Source organism: Natrix helvetica (assembly GCF_964273705.1).
Source record: "Natrix helvetica genome assembly, chromosome: 1".
Taxonomy (NCBI): Eukaryota; Metazoa; Chordata; class Lepidosauria; order Squamata; family Natricidae; genus Natrix; species Natrix helvetica.
The window spans coordinates 20,885,383-20,898,776 of record NC_138548.1 but is presented as its reverse complement, the minus strand read 5'-3'; the positions used below and the strand labels follow the sequence as shown (position 1 = coordinate 20,898,776).

The 13,394-nt window shown below is 40.5% G+C and overlaps 2 protein-coding genes across 2 annotated transcripts in view; one reads left to right on the top strand and one right to left on the bottom strand.

Annotated features, from left to right (window-relative positions):
- Window positions 1-2,171: 2,171 nt before the first annotated feature.
- Window positions 2,172-9,382, top strand: PEX11G (peroxisomal biogenesis factor 11 gamma). Its single transcript, XM_081936961.1, has 5 exons — window positions 2,172-2,512; window positions 4,965-5,156; window positions 7,186-7,364; window positions 7,654-7,704; window positions 8,269-9,382. The coding sequence occupies exons 1-5, from the start codon at window positions 2,444-2,446 to the stop codon at window positions 8,480-8,482; spliced, it is 705 nt and encodes a 234-aa protein (XP_081793087.1). The 5' UTR covers window positions 2,172-2,443; the 3' UTR covers window positions 8,483-9,382.
- Window positions 9,383-11,143: 1,761 nt separating this feature from the next.
- Window positions 11,144-13,394, bottom strand: part of ARHGEF18 (Rho/Rac guanine nucleotide exchange factor 18) — a 109,798-nt gene continuing 107,547 nt past the window's right edge. The window contains exon 31 of the mRNA XM_081936951.1: window positions 11,144-12,553. Within this exon, the coding sequence (XP_081793077.1) occupies window positions 12,420-12,553 (134 nt within the window). The 3' untranslated portion in view covers window positions 11,144-12,419. The remainder of the gene's footprint in view (window positions 12,554-13,394) is intronic.

Here is a 13,394-nt window from a genome sequence, read left to right as displayed (position 1 = left end):
TGATTTACATTACTAATAAAAAGGCTTGATTTAAATCAACTCAATTTAAGTAATAATTTTTAAAGAGCAACTGTCATCTCTGTCCTGCAACAGCTCCCCCTGACCTTCTGTTGACTCACCAGAAAGTCCCAATATTATAAAATATACAGCCTCATCTACATAACTAAGCTCCATTTCATGCTGAATAAACTAAATTATTAATGTATCTTAAATAGAAAACTATCTTTAGATAGATTTTTACTCCAAATGCATTTTATTAAAATAATTTGATTAAAAAAAAACAATTTAAAATTTAAAAATCTGATTTAATTTTTTTTAATCATTGATTTTTATCCACCCTGCTTTTATTATAATGCTAGGCATCTCATTAAATAAAACCAGTAATTTCACAATGGGAGATAGGCAACCCAAAGGTAGCATTTTAAAGCCACTTTTACATCATCTGGTACCTGGTAGGCAATTGTTTATTGTGGAAGATACAAGGCCGATTCTAATCTAATCTGTTTAGATCAGCCTGTTTCTGGTCTATGCTCTCTGCAATAACTAGAAGGCTGAAACAGCAGCTCTGTTGTACTTGTTCATCTTGGGCTTTAACTCCCTTATTGTATTACACCTCTTTTAACATTTCATTCGTTCCTAACGTTGTTTTTCTGTTGCACTCATTACTCCTCCCCTTTCTGAATCTTCCTGCATCCACAAACTCATTCCTTCCATCTCTTATTTCCTAAAAAAAATACCATTTTCCCTCTTCTTCCTTTATCTCTGTTTTCATGCTGTCAACATAATTATATAGAACTGGTATGTATTTTTTATTTTATTTATTTCGTCACGCATGAATTAAGAAACAGATATAAGTAAAGACATGATTATGAATACATGAAATGAATACGAATACAAGGGAATATTAGGACAGGGACAATAGGCACACTGGTACACTTATGCATGCCCCTAACAGATTTCTTAGGAATGGAGTGAGGTCTACAGTAGACAATCTAAGATCCAGGGTTTGGGGGTTTGGGGAAGAAACCACAGTGTCAGTGTCACTTCCCATCATTTTAGAATAGAATAGAATAAGAGTTGGAAGGAACCTTGGAGGTCTTCTAGTCCAACACTTTACTTAGGCAGGAAACCCTACACCACTTCAGACAAGTGGCTATCCAACATCTTCTTAAAGACTTCCAGTGTTGGGGCATTCACAACTTCTGGAGGCAAGCTGTTCCACTGATTAATTGTTCTAACTGTCAGGAAATTTCTCCTCAGTTATAAGTTGCCTCTCTCCTTGATTAGTTTCCACCCATTGCTTCTTGTTCTACCCTCAGGTGCCTTGGAGAATAGTTTGACTCCCTCTTCTTTGTGGCAACCCCTGAGATATTGGAACACTGCTATCATGTCTCCCCTAGTCCTTCTTTTCATTAAACTAGACATACCCAGTTCCTGCAACCGTTCTTCATATGTTTTAGTCTTCAGTCCTCTAATCATCTTTGTTGCTCTTCTCTGCACTCTTTCTAGAGTCTCCACATCTTTTCTACATCGTGGTGACCAAAACTGAATGCAGTATTCCAAGTGTGGCCTTACCAAGGCATTATAAAGTGGTATTAACACTTCAGGTGATCTTGATTCTATCCCTCTATTTATGCAGCCTAGAACTGTGTTGGCTTTTTTGGCAGCTGCTGCACACTGCTGGCTCATAGTTAAATGATTGTCCACTAGGACTCTCACAGTTACTACTATTGAGCAGGGTACCATCTATACTGTACCTGTGCATTTTGTTTTTCTTGCCTAAATGTAGAACTTTTACTTTTTTTATTTCCTAAAGAAGATATTATAGGCGGTCCTCAATTTAGTTTAAGTTTAGTTTACGTTATTGTCACTGCACGCCCTACAACGAAATTGAATGCCATCTTCAGTGCACATCATACTTAAGAAATGCATACATAAGAAAGCTATAAAAATAAAACAAAGACACACATCCTTCACATTCCATACAATTGAATTGAAATTTACCATCACAACTAAGCCCAACATTTCTAAACAAGACAGTTAAGTGAATTTTGCCAGGACATGCCAACTTGCCAAGGGTCTGAATTCTGATCACATAACCATGAAGGATGCAGCATGGTGTGGAAAAAAATGGCCACAAGTTACCTCATATCAACTCTGAGGTACAACTATTCTCCTTTATTAAAAACACACACAAAAACACAAACACAAACAAAAAAAGAGGATATCTCTTTCTTTTTATAACCACCTTCATTCCTTCTCCAACCACATAAGATTACTTGCTTACCTCTGTTCCCTCAGAAAACACCACCAGGCTACCTAACGACGGCAAGTTTCCCGCCAACTGGCTCGTGCTGATTCCTGGAACTTTTAGTTTATTCCCTCCCGACTCGCCTCCCGGTGACGCGATTGGACGAGCAGAGGCCAGCCCGGAAGTGTTGCTATGGCGGCGGTGCCCCCCTTCAGTGGCCTGGTCTCCGTGTTGGAAACCTACCGGGGCAGAGACCGAGTGGTGAGAGGATGGGAGATCGAAGCGATGGGGGGGGGGTGTTTTGGGGGGGCTAAGAGGAGCGGTGAGGAGGTGCTTTCTATTCGCTGGGATTCCCCTCGGGTCGCCCAGGGGAATTAAAAAGCAGAGAAAGCTGGAGCAGGGGTGTCTAACCGTGGCAACTTTAAGACTTCCGGACTTCAACTCCCAGAATTCCTCAGCCTGCTTTGCTGGCTGAGGAATTCTGGGAGTTGAAGTCCACAAGTCTTAAAGTTGCCAAGGTTGTACCACCTCTGAGCTAGATGATGCCCTAGCTGTGGAAAGCAGGAGGAGAGCAGGCGTCCAAGAGAAAGTTCCCAAATCCACGGACTACAACTTTCAGCACCCACTGCTAGCGTGGCCATTGGGAGTTGCAATCCAGGACACTTGGGGAGCGCTGGTTGGAACTGATCAAAACTCCAATAGAGACGAATTTGGGCATCTACTCTATTTAGGAATTAAGAATAGAGCTGGAAGGGACCTTGGACGTCTTCTAATCCAGCCTCCTGCTCAAGCAGGAGAACCTATACCACTTCAGATAAGTGACTGTCTAGTCTCGTCTTAAAAGCCTCTAGTGATGGAGCACTACCAGTTTCTCTACACTCTCTTACTCATGCAGCCCTCCGCAAGCTGGTACTTTAGCAGAGCCATAAGGTTTATGGTCCCAATAAAGGATAATATGTTTAGCTCAGGGTTGAAATGACTAAGGTTGGTGCTCTCTTGAGCTTGGCTGTTTTCTTGCAGAGTCTCATTATTCATACTAGGTAACATCATCAGTGCTGAGGTTACGTTTGGGTAATTGTGTAATGAAATAGTTTGAATAATGAAACAGTCTGCAAGCAAACAACCAAACTCAGAGGTTTATGGTTCTCTGGACCTGAGAAGTACCATATAGAGAAAAGCTAAATTGTGACTCCAAGATCTTGAAGAACTGGGAATCCTGTGTTATTTTATAATTTGGATTGCTCCCAGAGGGAGTTGGAGAAAGAAAGAGAGAGAGAGAGATCCCAAATGAAAAAGGAAAGCACATTTTGAGATCACAGTGTTTGCTGCATTGTATGCTTATATCTTTATTTAACATTGGATCTGTAAGCTATAAATAATATCTATTTCTCATGATGCATTTAAAATTCACATATGCCGGTAAAATGCACACACAAAATGTAGTGCACAAAACAAGTAGAAACATGAAACTTGATAAAAAGGCACTAACAAATAATTACGTTTCTAGCAATTTTTTTAATATGCTACCTTGTCTTCCACTTCTGATTTATGCACCATATAGATATTTAAAAGATTCCTGCCCACTACAGTTGGGATTAGACAAACCATGTGACTCTTTGGATTATCATTTCAGAAATATTTCCTTACCAGATTCCTCAGTGCTTTCAACAATGTCAGAACTTTGAATCTACTTGAAAAGTTATTAAAAATTCAGGGAGATATTCAAAGCAATGGGTGGAAACTAATCAAGGAGAGAAGCAACTTAGAACTGAGGAGAAATTTCCTGACAGTTAAAACAATTAATCAGTGGAACAACTTGCCTCCTGAAGTTGTGAATGCCCCAACACTGGAAGTCTTTAAGAAGATGTTGGATAGCTATTTGTCTGAAACGGTATAGGCTTTCCTGCCTAGGCAGGGGGTTGGACTAGAAGACCTCCAAGGTCCCTTCCAACTCTGCTATTGTATTGTATTAACATAGCACAGGGAATGTTTTATATTTTGTATTGTGTCATAAACTCTGTCATGATCATTTTTGTTATAAAATGTTATGTGCCATTTGACAAATTTTAATTCCACGAGTCATAAGTCCCAGATTGTGGACATTTTGTGTAAATTGCCCCATTTAAGATAACTTGGTTCAAAATCCATTGCTCTATGATGCACTGTTTTACGCAGTTCAAGGTTACAAAACTTTTAGTACCTAGTAAATATATTTTGAGGTTCTAAGGATATCATATTGGTGAGACACCCCCCCCCCCAATGATCTTTTGCAGAGGCCCTCAAATCTAGCATGGAATGTAGCACAATCCCTTGTTCTCCAAATTATGATTAAATACTTCACATATGTGAAAGACTAGATTCTATATCACGTTCCTCTAAAAATTAGTACGCTAAAAGTTGAAATATATTTTTTCAGTCATGTATAACATTTTAGTAAAACAGGAGCCAATTAATTTTTTTTAAAAAATAATAAATTGGGATGGGGAGAAAAAAAGCTAGTTTATCTTTGAAATTAACCCTCTCAATTTAAAGATATTTGTAAAGTGTTTGCCAATAGTAAGAGGATATGAAAAAAATATGGCCTACACTAGAGAACATGTTTTAATTTTGGCCTTACTCTAAACTTTACTTTTCTGGGGATACATGGCTCTTTAATAAAAATATAATTTGCAAATGGTAATAATGCTTTATACAATAAATCTTCCTACATAAGATACGCATCATCTGTTATGGCTGCCAGCTGGCTGGAGGGATTTTGGTGGCCCGAAGACAAGCTGGAGAACCATCCCTTGGCCAAGGCCTCCTGGCTGTCTCAGCACAACTGAGTCACTGTCGAACAGTTCTACGCCTTTTTGACGACTTAGCCATGCTTTCCTATAGCTGTCAGTATGGACTGGGGAACAAGGTAAGACATCCCAGAAAGTGGATGTTGTCCACAAAGTTGAAAGCTTTGAATGTTAATAGGGGCATTTGCAAACCCCCCCCCCCCAAAGTATAATCTTATCCTGGTCCAAGGTCTCCTAAGACAAGAAAGATATTAGAATATGAATGCAAGCAACAGTAAGCAAAACCCATCCCTGGATATAAATTAACACATGAAGTGTTAATACCACTTTATAATGCCTTGGTAAAGCCACACCTGGAATACTGCATCCAGTTTTTGTCGCCACAATGTAAAAAGATGTGGAGACTCTAGAAAGAGTGCAGAGAAGAGCAACAAAGATGATTAGGGGACTGGAGGCTAAAACATATGAAGAACGGTTGCAGGAACTGGGTAAGTTTAGTTTAATGAAAGGAAGGACCAGGGGAGACATGATAGCAGTCTTCCAATATCTCAGATGTTGCCACAAAGAAGAAGGAGTCAAGCTATTCTCCAAAGCACCTGAGGGTAGAACAAGAAGCAATGGGTGGAAACTAATCAAGGAGAGAAGCAACTTAGAACTGAGGAGAAATTTCCTGACAAAACAATTAATCAATGGAACAGTTTGCCTCCAGAAGTTGTGAATGCTCCAACACTGGAAGTTTTTAAGATGTTGGATAACTATTTGTCTGAAGTGGTGTAGGGTTTCTTGCCTAAGTAAAGCGTTGGACTAGAAGACCTCCAAGGTCCCTTCCAACTCTGTTACTCTGTTCTATTCTGTGAACGTTTAACATTGTTTAAAGAAATATGCCTCTGAATATATTGTTGGTGAACAATTGAAAACAAAAATCTAGATGTCCTTATCACAATACTCATATTTGTTATAGCATTTTCTGCCTGTTATTCAAAAATATCATAGAACGTAGACTTATAGGCCAGAAGGGACCTTACAGGTTCGTTCTTTCTTTCTTTCTTTCTTTCTTTCTTTCTTTCTTTCTTTCTTTCTTTCTTTCTTTCTTTTTTTTTCTTTCTTTTCTCTCTCTCTCTCTGTTTCCCCCTCCCTCCCTATCAGATCTAAACAGTGTTGTTTAGATGAAATCACATACCACTATGTTGTCACTTAGAGCAAATGACACTTACTACTGTAGGGCCCTCCCCCCGCTGACTTTCTGGTTATCTGCAGCTGTTCTTATTCATCACCGTTTCATGGAAGTATACTGTGTGTGAAACTTGCAAAGCATTTCAGTTACAAGGATCTTGTTACAAGTTGTAAAGAACATTGGACAACAACATAACTTACTCCAACTGAATCCAACCATCTCTCAATTTAGTAACAAATTCTACTGTTTTACAGTCTAGGTTATAGAGTTTCTTCTATTAATAATTTAGACTTTATATGAAATTCTGAATGAAAAGGGCTATTGAGATGATCAAAAATACTGGGAAGGGAGGACTTTTCAGATAGAAAAAGAAGTGCAGTTTGAAATAAGTACTTACATTTAAAAAGGAAAGGAATGTAAAGTTGGTTTATTTGATCAAGATTAAAATATATTATCATTTCTGGTAACCTTTAATGGACCTTTGCTGATCAGGACTGAATGAAGAGGTTTTAAGGATTTGTTTGTAGATAAGAGACATGAAATATCAAAAGAGGAGAACATTTGTTCTATTTCAAGGGGTGATAAGTTACAAACATTGATAGTTATGATGAAGGGGGAAGTCATTTCTTTATATGCTCTCCTTTTTCTTTAAAAAAATGCAATAAGGAAAATATAGTATTCTTTTTAGTTTGTTTTTCATCTTTTTAATTGTAATAAAATTACTATTAAAATATATAAAACATTCTCAGACTCAGAATGCCCAGAAGCTCCATTTCACGATGCTTTGCAAATAATACTTATGGTAGTACTAATCAAATCTCAGGTCTAACTTAGGATGCTTGTGTACTGGTAATCTTTCATCTAAATGCCAAAGTGTAATGCTCACTTCTGGTCTGGTGACCAAAAAAGAAGAGGAAAGGAGAAGATGGAACTGAGAAATCAACACTTAAAGCTTGCTTGCTATCCCATTTCAGGAGAAAGATACAGCAATGCGCTGGCTTTCCATCTTCAACAACATAGCTGACCAGCTTTATTACCCCTGTGAGCATATGGCCTGGGCTGCTGATGCTGAAATTATCCATGCCAACTCAAGTAGGTGGTGGACACTCAGTACAACTCTCTGGGGCTTTTCTCTGCTGCTGGGAATTGCACGGTAAGGAGTAGGGGAGGGGAGGGGAGGGAAGAAGGGAGGGAGAAGACTAGACAATGATTACCTGGAATCTAGATCTTCAAAGTACATGAATCATTGGGATTCAGTTTACCCTTCCTCCAAGCTTGATTCTGATTGAGGAAGTCTTTATGCTTTCCACTTTCCATATGTCTGGAGTATCAAGACGGTTCTGTAATATCACAGAATTCAAGCAATATTAAGGACAGGGAGCTCTTTCTGCTCCAGAAACATGGCCTGCAGCTAAAATTTTGTCTTTACATTCTCATTTCAGAGCTCTCCGAATTTTATTACTCCTAAGAAGAAAGCAGCATACAGAATCCAGGTATGACTCCCTGCCTTGTAAGCATTTTTCCCCTCAATAATTAACAGGGATAAATTCCATTTGGCATACAGGCTCACATCTGAACCCTTTCCAGAAAAGTTGAGTCAATCCAGAAGGTTAAGGAAATGTGTATTAAAACGTCCTTGTTTTTTAACTCTTTCCTTTACATTCTTTCTTCCTTCCTTCCTTCCTTCCTTCCTTCCTTCCTTCCTCCTCCCTCCCTCCCTCCTTCCTTCCTTCCTTTAGTATCTGCTATCCAAAACTTAGTTAATAAACCAAGCTATGTTTTTGGATTATGCTGCTGTTTTTTTATGGTAACAAATCAATAGTCCAGTTAGTACACATTTATTATTCTGTTTGGGACAAAAGTAGAACTTTAGTTCCGGGGGGAGGGGGGTGAGAATGCCATTTCCACATGAGGATTTCTTCTTGAATGCTTCAGTTGTTGCCAAGACTAAAAACGTATTTCAGGACAAAGATAAACCCTTAGTTTTCCCCCTCCAATGCTGATAGCAACAAATAAGCTCAGCGAATGTATTTTTCTCCCCCATGTCTGGCTTGCAGAGACTTCTCTCAGAAAACAAGAGCTGAAATGCGCTTACAAGTCTTGGCCATCCTCAGCAACCTGGCTGACCTTGCCAATGCCATCCACTGGTTGCCTCCAGGAATTCTCTGGGCTGGAAAGTTTTCTCCATGGTTTGTGGGCCTCATGGGAAGCATTTCTTCCTTCATTGGGATCTATCGAAACTATGCGGGGGGCAGTTGTGGGACGGTTTGAACAGCTGCTGAATTGAATGGAGAAAAGGGGCTATCAGGGGAATTCATAAACGGTTACCTAATCTCTGTTGAAATGGGGAGAGTAATTCCTATTATGGTGGAGGTTAGATTGGTGTTAGGCTCTTCTATTAAAACATGGTGCTGCTTTTATATAACACATAGGCACTTTGCTGGAGGATCTATTTGGGAGAGTTTATAGAGCAGGGCTCTCCAACCTTGGCAACTTTGAAGACTTGTGGACTTCAACTCCCAGAATTCCTCAGCTGGCTGAGGAATTCTGGGAGTTGAAGTCCACAAGTCTTCAAAGTTGCCAAGGTTGGAGACTCCCTATTATAGAGTTTAGTTTGCCTACTTCACTCTGTGTATTGGTAGTCCTTGACTTACAACCACATTGGAGCCTGGAATTTCAGTCGTAAGTCATTGCAGTCATAAGTCAAAGCACCACATGACCAGACTTGATTTTACAATTGCTTTTACAATGGTCGTAAAGTGAGTCACTGATCGCTAAATGAATTATATGGTTGTTAAGCAAATCTGTTCTTCTAAATGTGCTTTGAAATTGGCAAGAAAACCCAGAAGCTGGTGAAAGCATCACGAACTGTGCTCCCATGGTTACAGGATGCTACAATCAGTCGTAAATGCAAGCCAATTGCCTTGCGCCCAAAATGTGATCACGTGACTGCGGGGAGGGGGCAGCAGTCATAACCTCAAGGACCAGTTATACATAGCTTTTTAACAGTCTGTTGTAATGTCAACCGGTTGTTAGCTACCTTAAGGGACAAGTGGCTGCCCTGCTTAGTTAAATAATTTGGCTGTGGTTTTTTTAATGTGAAGAATACAGTCTTGCTCTATGTACATCATTTTAATGTGAAACAATTAGGGCTGATAATAAAAGATACAATCTCACACTTTTCCTTAGCTGATTGGCTCTGTTGATATAGCCCCAAACACCTGTCTTTTCATCAAATGTTTATTTGGAGTATGAAATCCTACTCACTCATAGCTACATTCAGTTTCAGAGAGCCAGTTTGGTGTGGGGTAGTAGTTCAGGCCTAAGGCTGGAAGCTAAACCATGAATTTTAGTTCTGTATTAAGCCAAAGCCAGCTAGATAACCATGGGCTGGTCTCGCTCTCAGACCTAAGTTGGAGGCAATGGCAAACCACTGCTAAAAAACCTTGCCTAGAAAACTCTGGGGACTAATACAGGCAGTTGGCAGGAGTCAACAATGGCTAAGGTAAAGGTTCCCCTCACACATATGTGCTAGTCTAGGAGGTGGTGCTCATCTCTGTTTCAAAGCCAAAGAACCAGCGGCCGGCATAACTAAACGTGAAAGGCGTACGGAACACTGTTACCTCCCACCAAAGGAGGTTCCTATTTTTTCTACTTGCATTTTTGCATGCTTTCGAACTACTAGGTTGGCAGAAGCTGGGACAAGTAATGGGAGCTCACTCTTTTAAGCGGCGCTAGGGATTCGAACCGCTGAACTGCCGACCTTTCTGATCAACAAGCTCAGCATCTTAGCCACTGACCCACCACGTCCCTTCAACACTGGCTGGAAGGCACCCAAAAAAGCAAGTAAATAAACTCACATTCCCCTACAGAGAAATCTCAGGGCATTAAAGATGATAGCATCGGTAGCTGCCCAATTCACAATATAGTGGAGGCATTGCCACTTCTGAACATAATTATGTTTTCACACCATAGAACTTCTTTTCATGATTTGCTCCTTTTGCACCAGTTTCTTTGGCTTTCATTCCACATCCTTGAATTTCAGGGCCAACACATCTCCTCTACATGGGAGAAGTCCTGAAACCCTCTCTCAGACAAGAGCCCTACAAAAAGGATTCAACAAAGATCTGTGTTGTCTATCAGGATTATAATTCATCAAGCGTCTGATGTGATGTGAGGGAGACCATAGTTTGTTTTGTTTTGACAACAATCAACACAAGTAATGATATCAAATGCAATGTCAAACAAAGATAACACTTCAAAAGTAGGACATATTTTAAGGTTCACTTTATGATTTATGGTTTCACGGATTGACTCAAACAGGTTCAGGCTTTAGTTGCATCTGGGGTTCCACAATTATCCTACAGTAGAGAAACAGTTGCAATCATTGCTTTAAAAAAATAGCCATGATTTGGTGTGACAGCATCCCATTTGATCATTACAGTAGTGCACAAATTTGACAACAAAAAATTTAAAACACTGAAAACCATCAACTTTACAAATAATTAAAAAGGAGAGTTACATAGAATGATTGCTATGTAATAACCGCTAAAGGAGGTTCTTTGTACAAAGTTGCTATGATTTTGTCTAAAGAGATAGTTGCTGGGACCCTTCAACTTAAAAATCCATTGAAGAAGCTTCAGGCCGACGTATTCACACCGAGAAGTAAAGCGCAAAACGAGCTTTTCAGACTTAAGCCACTAGAGGCAGAGGACTTCTCAATAAAGTTATAGCCACTTCTTACTACAAAGAAAGTTTTTTTTTGTTCGTCAGTAAGACGGAAAAGGAAATAAAAATGCCATCCATGTTCTAAAGTGCTTGAGTTCATCTCATACCATCCATATATATCAGAAAACACTGATAAGCATGGCACAAATGGTCAGTCAGAATGCAATTCACAAACATTGCAAGTACAATAAAATTACTTCAAGGGTTTTTGTGTGTGTGTCTGAGGCAGCTGGTAGATCTACACAAAAAGCTTAAAAGCTAATTAAAACAAACCATTTTCTGTCATGGTTGCCTACTTAATGACGTCATCATCAGATTCTGGACGATGGTTTTCTAAGATGGGAAGAGATGGGTCATATTAAAGTGAATGGCACCATGGCTTCTGTCACGCGTGGACTGTTAATAGGCCTTGCTTTCAAAGCCAGCCTTTTCTTCTGGCCTCCAAACTTCCTAATGGCTCTAGAAGGAAACCAAGGTCTCCATACAGTCAAAAGAACACGTAGAGTCCCCACAATAAAACAAGACCCAGAGTACAAGACTTTCACCTTGAGACACTGTTCACGTGCAACAAGGTGGAAGGAACCGGACTTTTCCATATCCCACTCTCAAACAAGCACTTGTGATGCTAGGACACAAATACAACGTGCAGAGTGTACATTTGGGGAAAAGTTACAACTTCAGCAGCTTGCATCTCCAGTATTTTTGTGACCTGAGGAACAGACACAGAAGAGAGGCAGTGGACGTTCCCACGGGGAATGACATCCTTTGGCGAGAAAGAAGCTCCACTCAAAACATCTCAATCGGTTATTAAGTTAAGAATTTCTTCATTTCCTTCATTTGAACCGGAAACAACTTGGCATCCAATGTAATTCTGACCTGCGTTTCCTCTCCTCCCCCCCCCCCCAATCCAAAATATCTGGAAAGGGTCTGGAAAATTGGGCCTGCTGCTGCCTGGGCCGGTTACTGTAGCAAGGGTCTTCAGCAGGAACAAAAATCCAGGACCCCATTTGCACTGGAGGATTTCCCTACAATTGGAGGGGGGGAAGAGAAATGAGTCTTTGGGGGGGATCAGGTGCTTTGTGCGACCAGCCAGGGCCTAATCTAATTCCCTCAGATTCCCTCCATAGAGTCCCTAACACCATCAACATCTTTGTTTGGTCCTACGCAGAGTCCAAGGGCCACCTTATGGTTGAATGTGAAGATTAAAAGTTAAGGGCCTTCTCATACCCGTCCCTTCCCAAGAAGGTTATTGTAAAAGCTTGCCTTGGAACTCAAAAGGAAGCTAGAATAATGTTCCAGCCCCAGAAACAATGTAAGCAAAGCCAAGATGGTAACATGGAGCCCCCCCAAACGATATCCTCATTTTGAATCCTTTTCCAGAGAAAATCTTGCAAGCTCTGCCTTCAGATGATGCAGTTGGGGCAAGGTAGAGCCTCCGACATCCATTTGGGCCAAGAGAGCGGACCTTCTTGGGTGTTGATCAGAAAAAAATGACATCATCTTTACTAGCGTCATCCAGGGAAGGTGGGAGGACATGAATGCTGTTGGGCTTCATGGGACCAACAGAGGTAGATGGCGCTTCCAGATGGCCGCTTTCAGCACCACCAGCCAGTTCTGCCAGGCGGGGGGAGAAAAGAGTGGAGAGGAAAAGGTTACTACACAGCATAGTAATAGATCAGCTACCACAGATAAGCTTGTCAAGTGTATTTTATTTTATTTTATTTATTTATTTATTAAATTTATATTGCGACCTATTTGCCCATGGCAACTCAAGGCGGCTTACATAATTTAAAACCACATTAAAAAACAATAAAACTACTGTATTTTTCACCCTTTTCCCCCCTAAAAGAGGGTGAAAATCTGGATGCGTCTTATACACTGAATACAGCATTTTTGGCCTACTGAAACCCAGCCCGCTTTGTAAAAATGGATGTGCAGAGAGTTTGAGAGGCTTCCAGAGTGCTCCTGGGGCTGGGTAGGGCAAAAATGAGCAAAAAACCTGGCTGTTTTTGCCCCCCCCCCCAGCCCCCAGGAGCACTCTACAAGCCTCCCAAAGCTCTGCATGCCGCCCCCCCCCCTTTTTTTTTGTTGCAAAAAAAAAGGCGTGCCGAGGGTTTGGGAGGCCTAGAGAACAAAAACCTTTTTTTTTTTTACTTACCTCTTCAAAATCATGGTGCCTCTTATAGTCCGAAAAATATGATAATAAAAGAATCAGATAAATTAATATAATAAAATCACCACCCACCCCCAGCAACAGCAGATCACATAAGCCAGGGGTGTCCAAACTTGAGAACTTTAAGACTTGTGGACTTCAACTCCCCCAAGTTTGGACACCCCTGACATAAGCCATTTAATGGGGTCCATCCCACTCTGGGTTCCCCAGGCCCACTGGCAGAACCAGGTCTTCAGCGCCTTCCGGAAGAGTATTAGGGGGGGGGCATTCTAATCTCTGGGG

Coding starts and splice junctions, on each gene's coding strand:
- PEX11G (XM_081936961.1), top strand. CDS start 2,444: ATGGCGGCGGTGCCCCCCTTCAGTGGCCTGGTCTCCGTGTTGGAAACC. Junction 2,513..4,964: donor ACCGGGGCAGAGACCGAGTG/GTGAGAGGATGG, acceptor TTCCTACATAAG/ATACGCATCATCTGTTATGG. Junction 5,157..7,185: donor AGTATGGACTGGGGAACAAG/GTAAGACATCCC, acceptor ATCCCATTTCAG/GAGAAAGATACAGCAATGCG.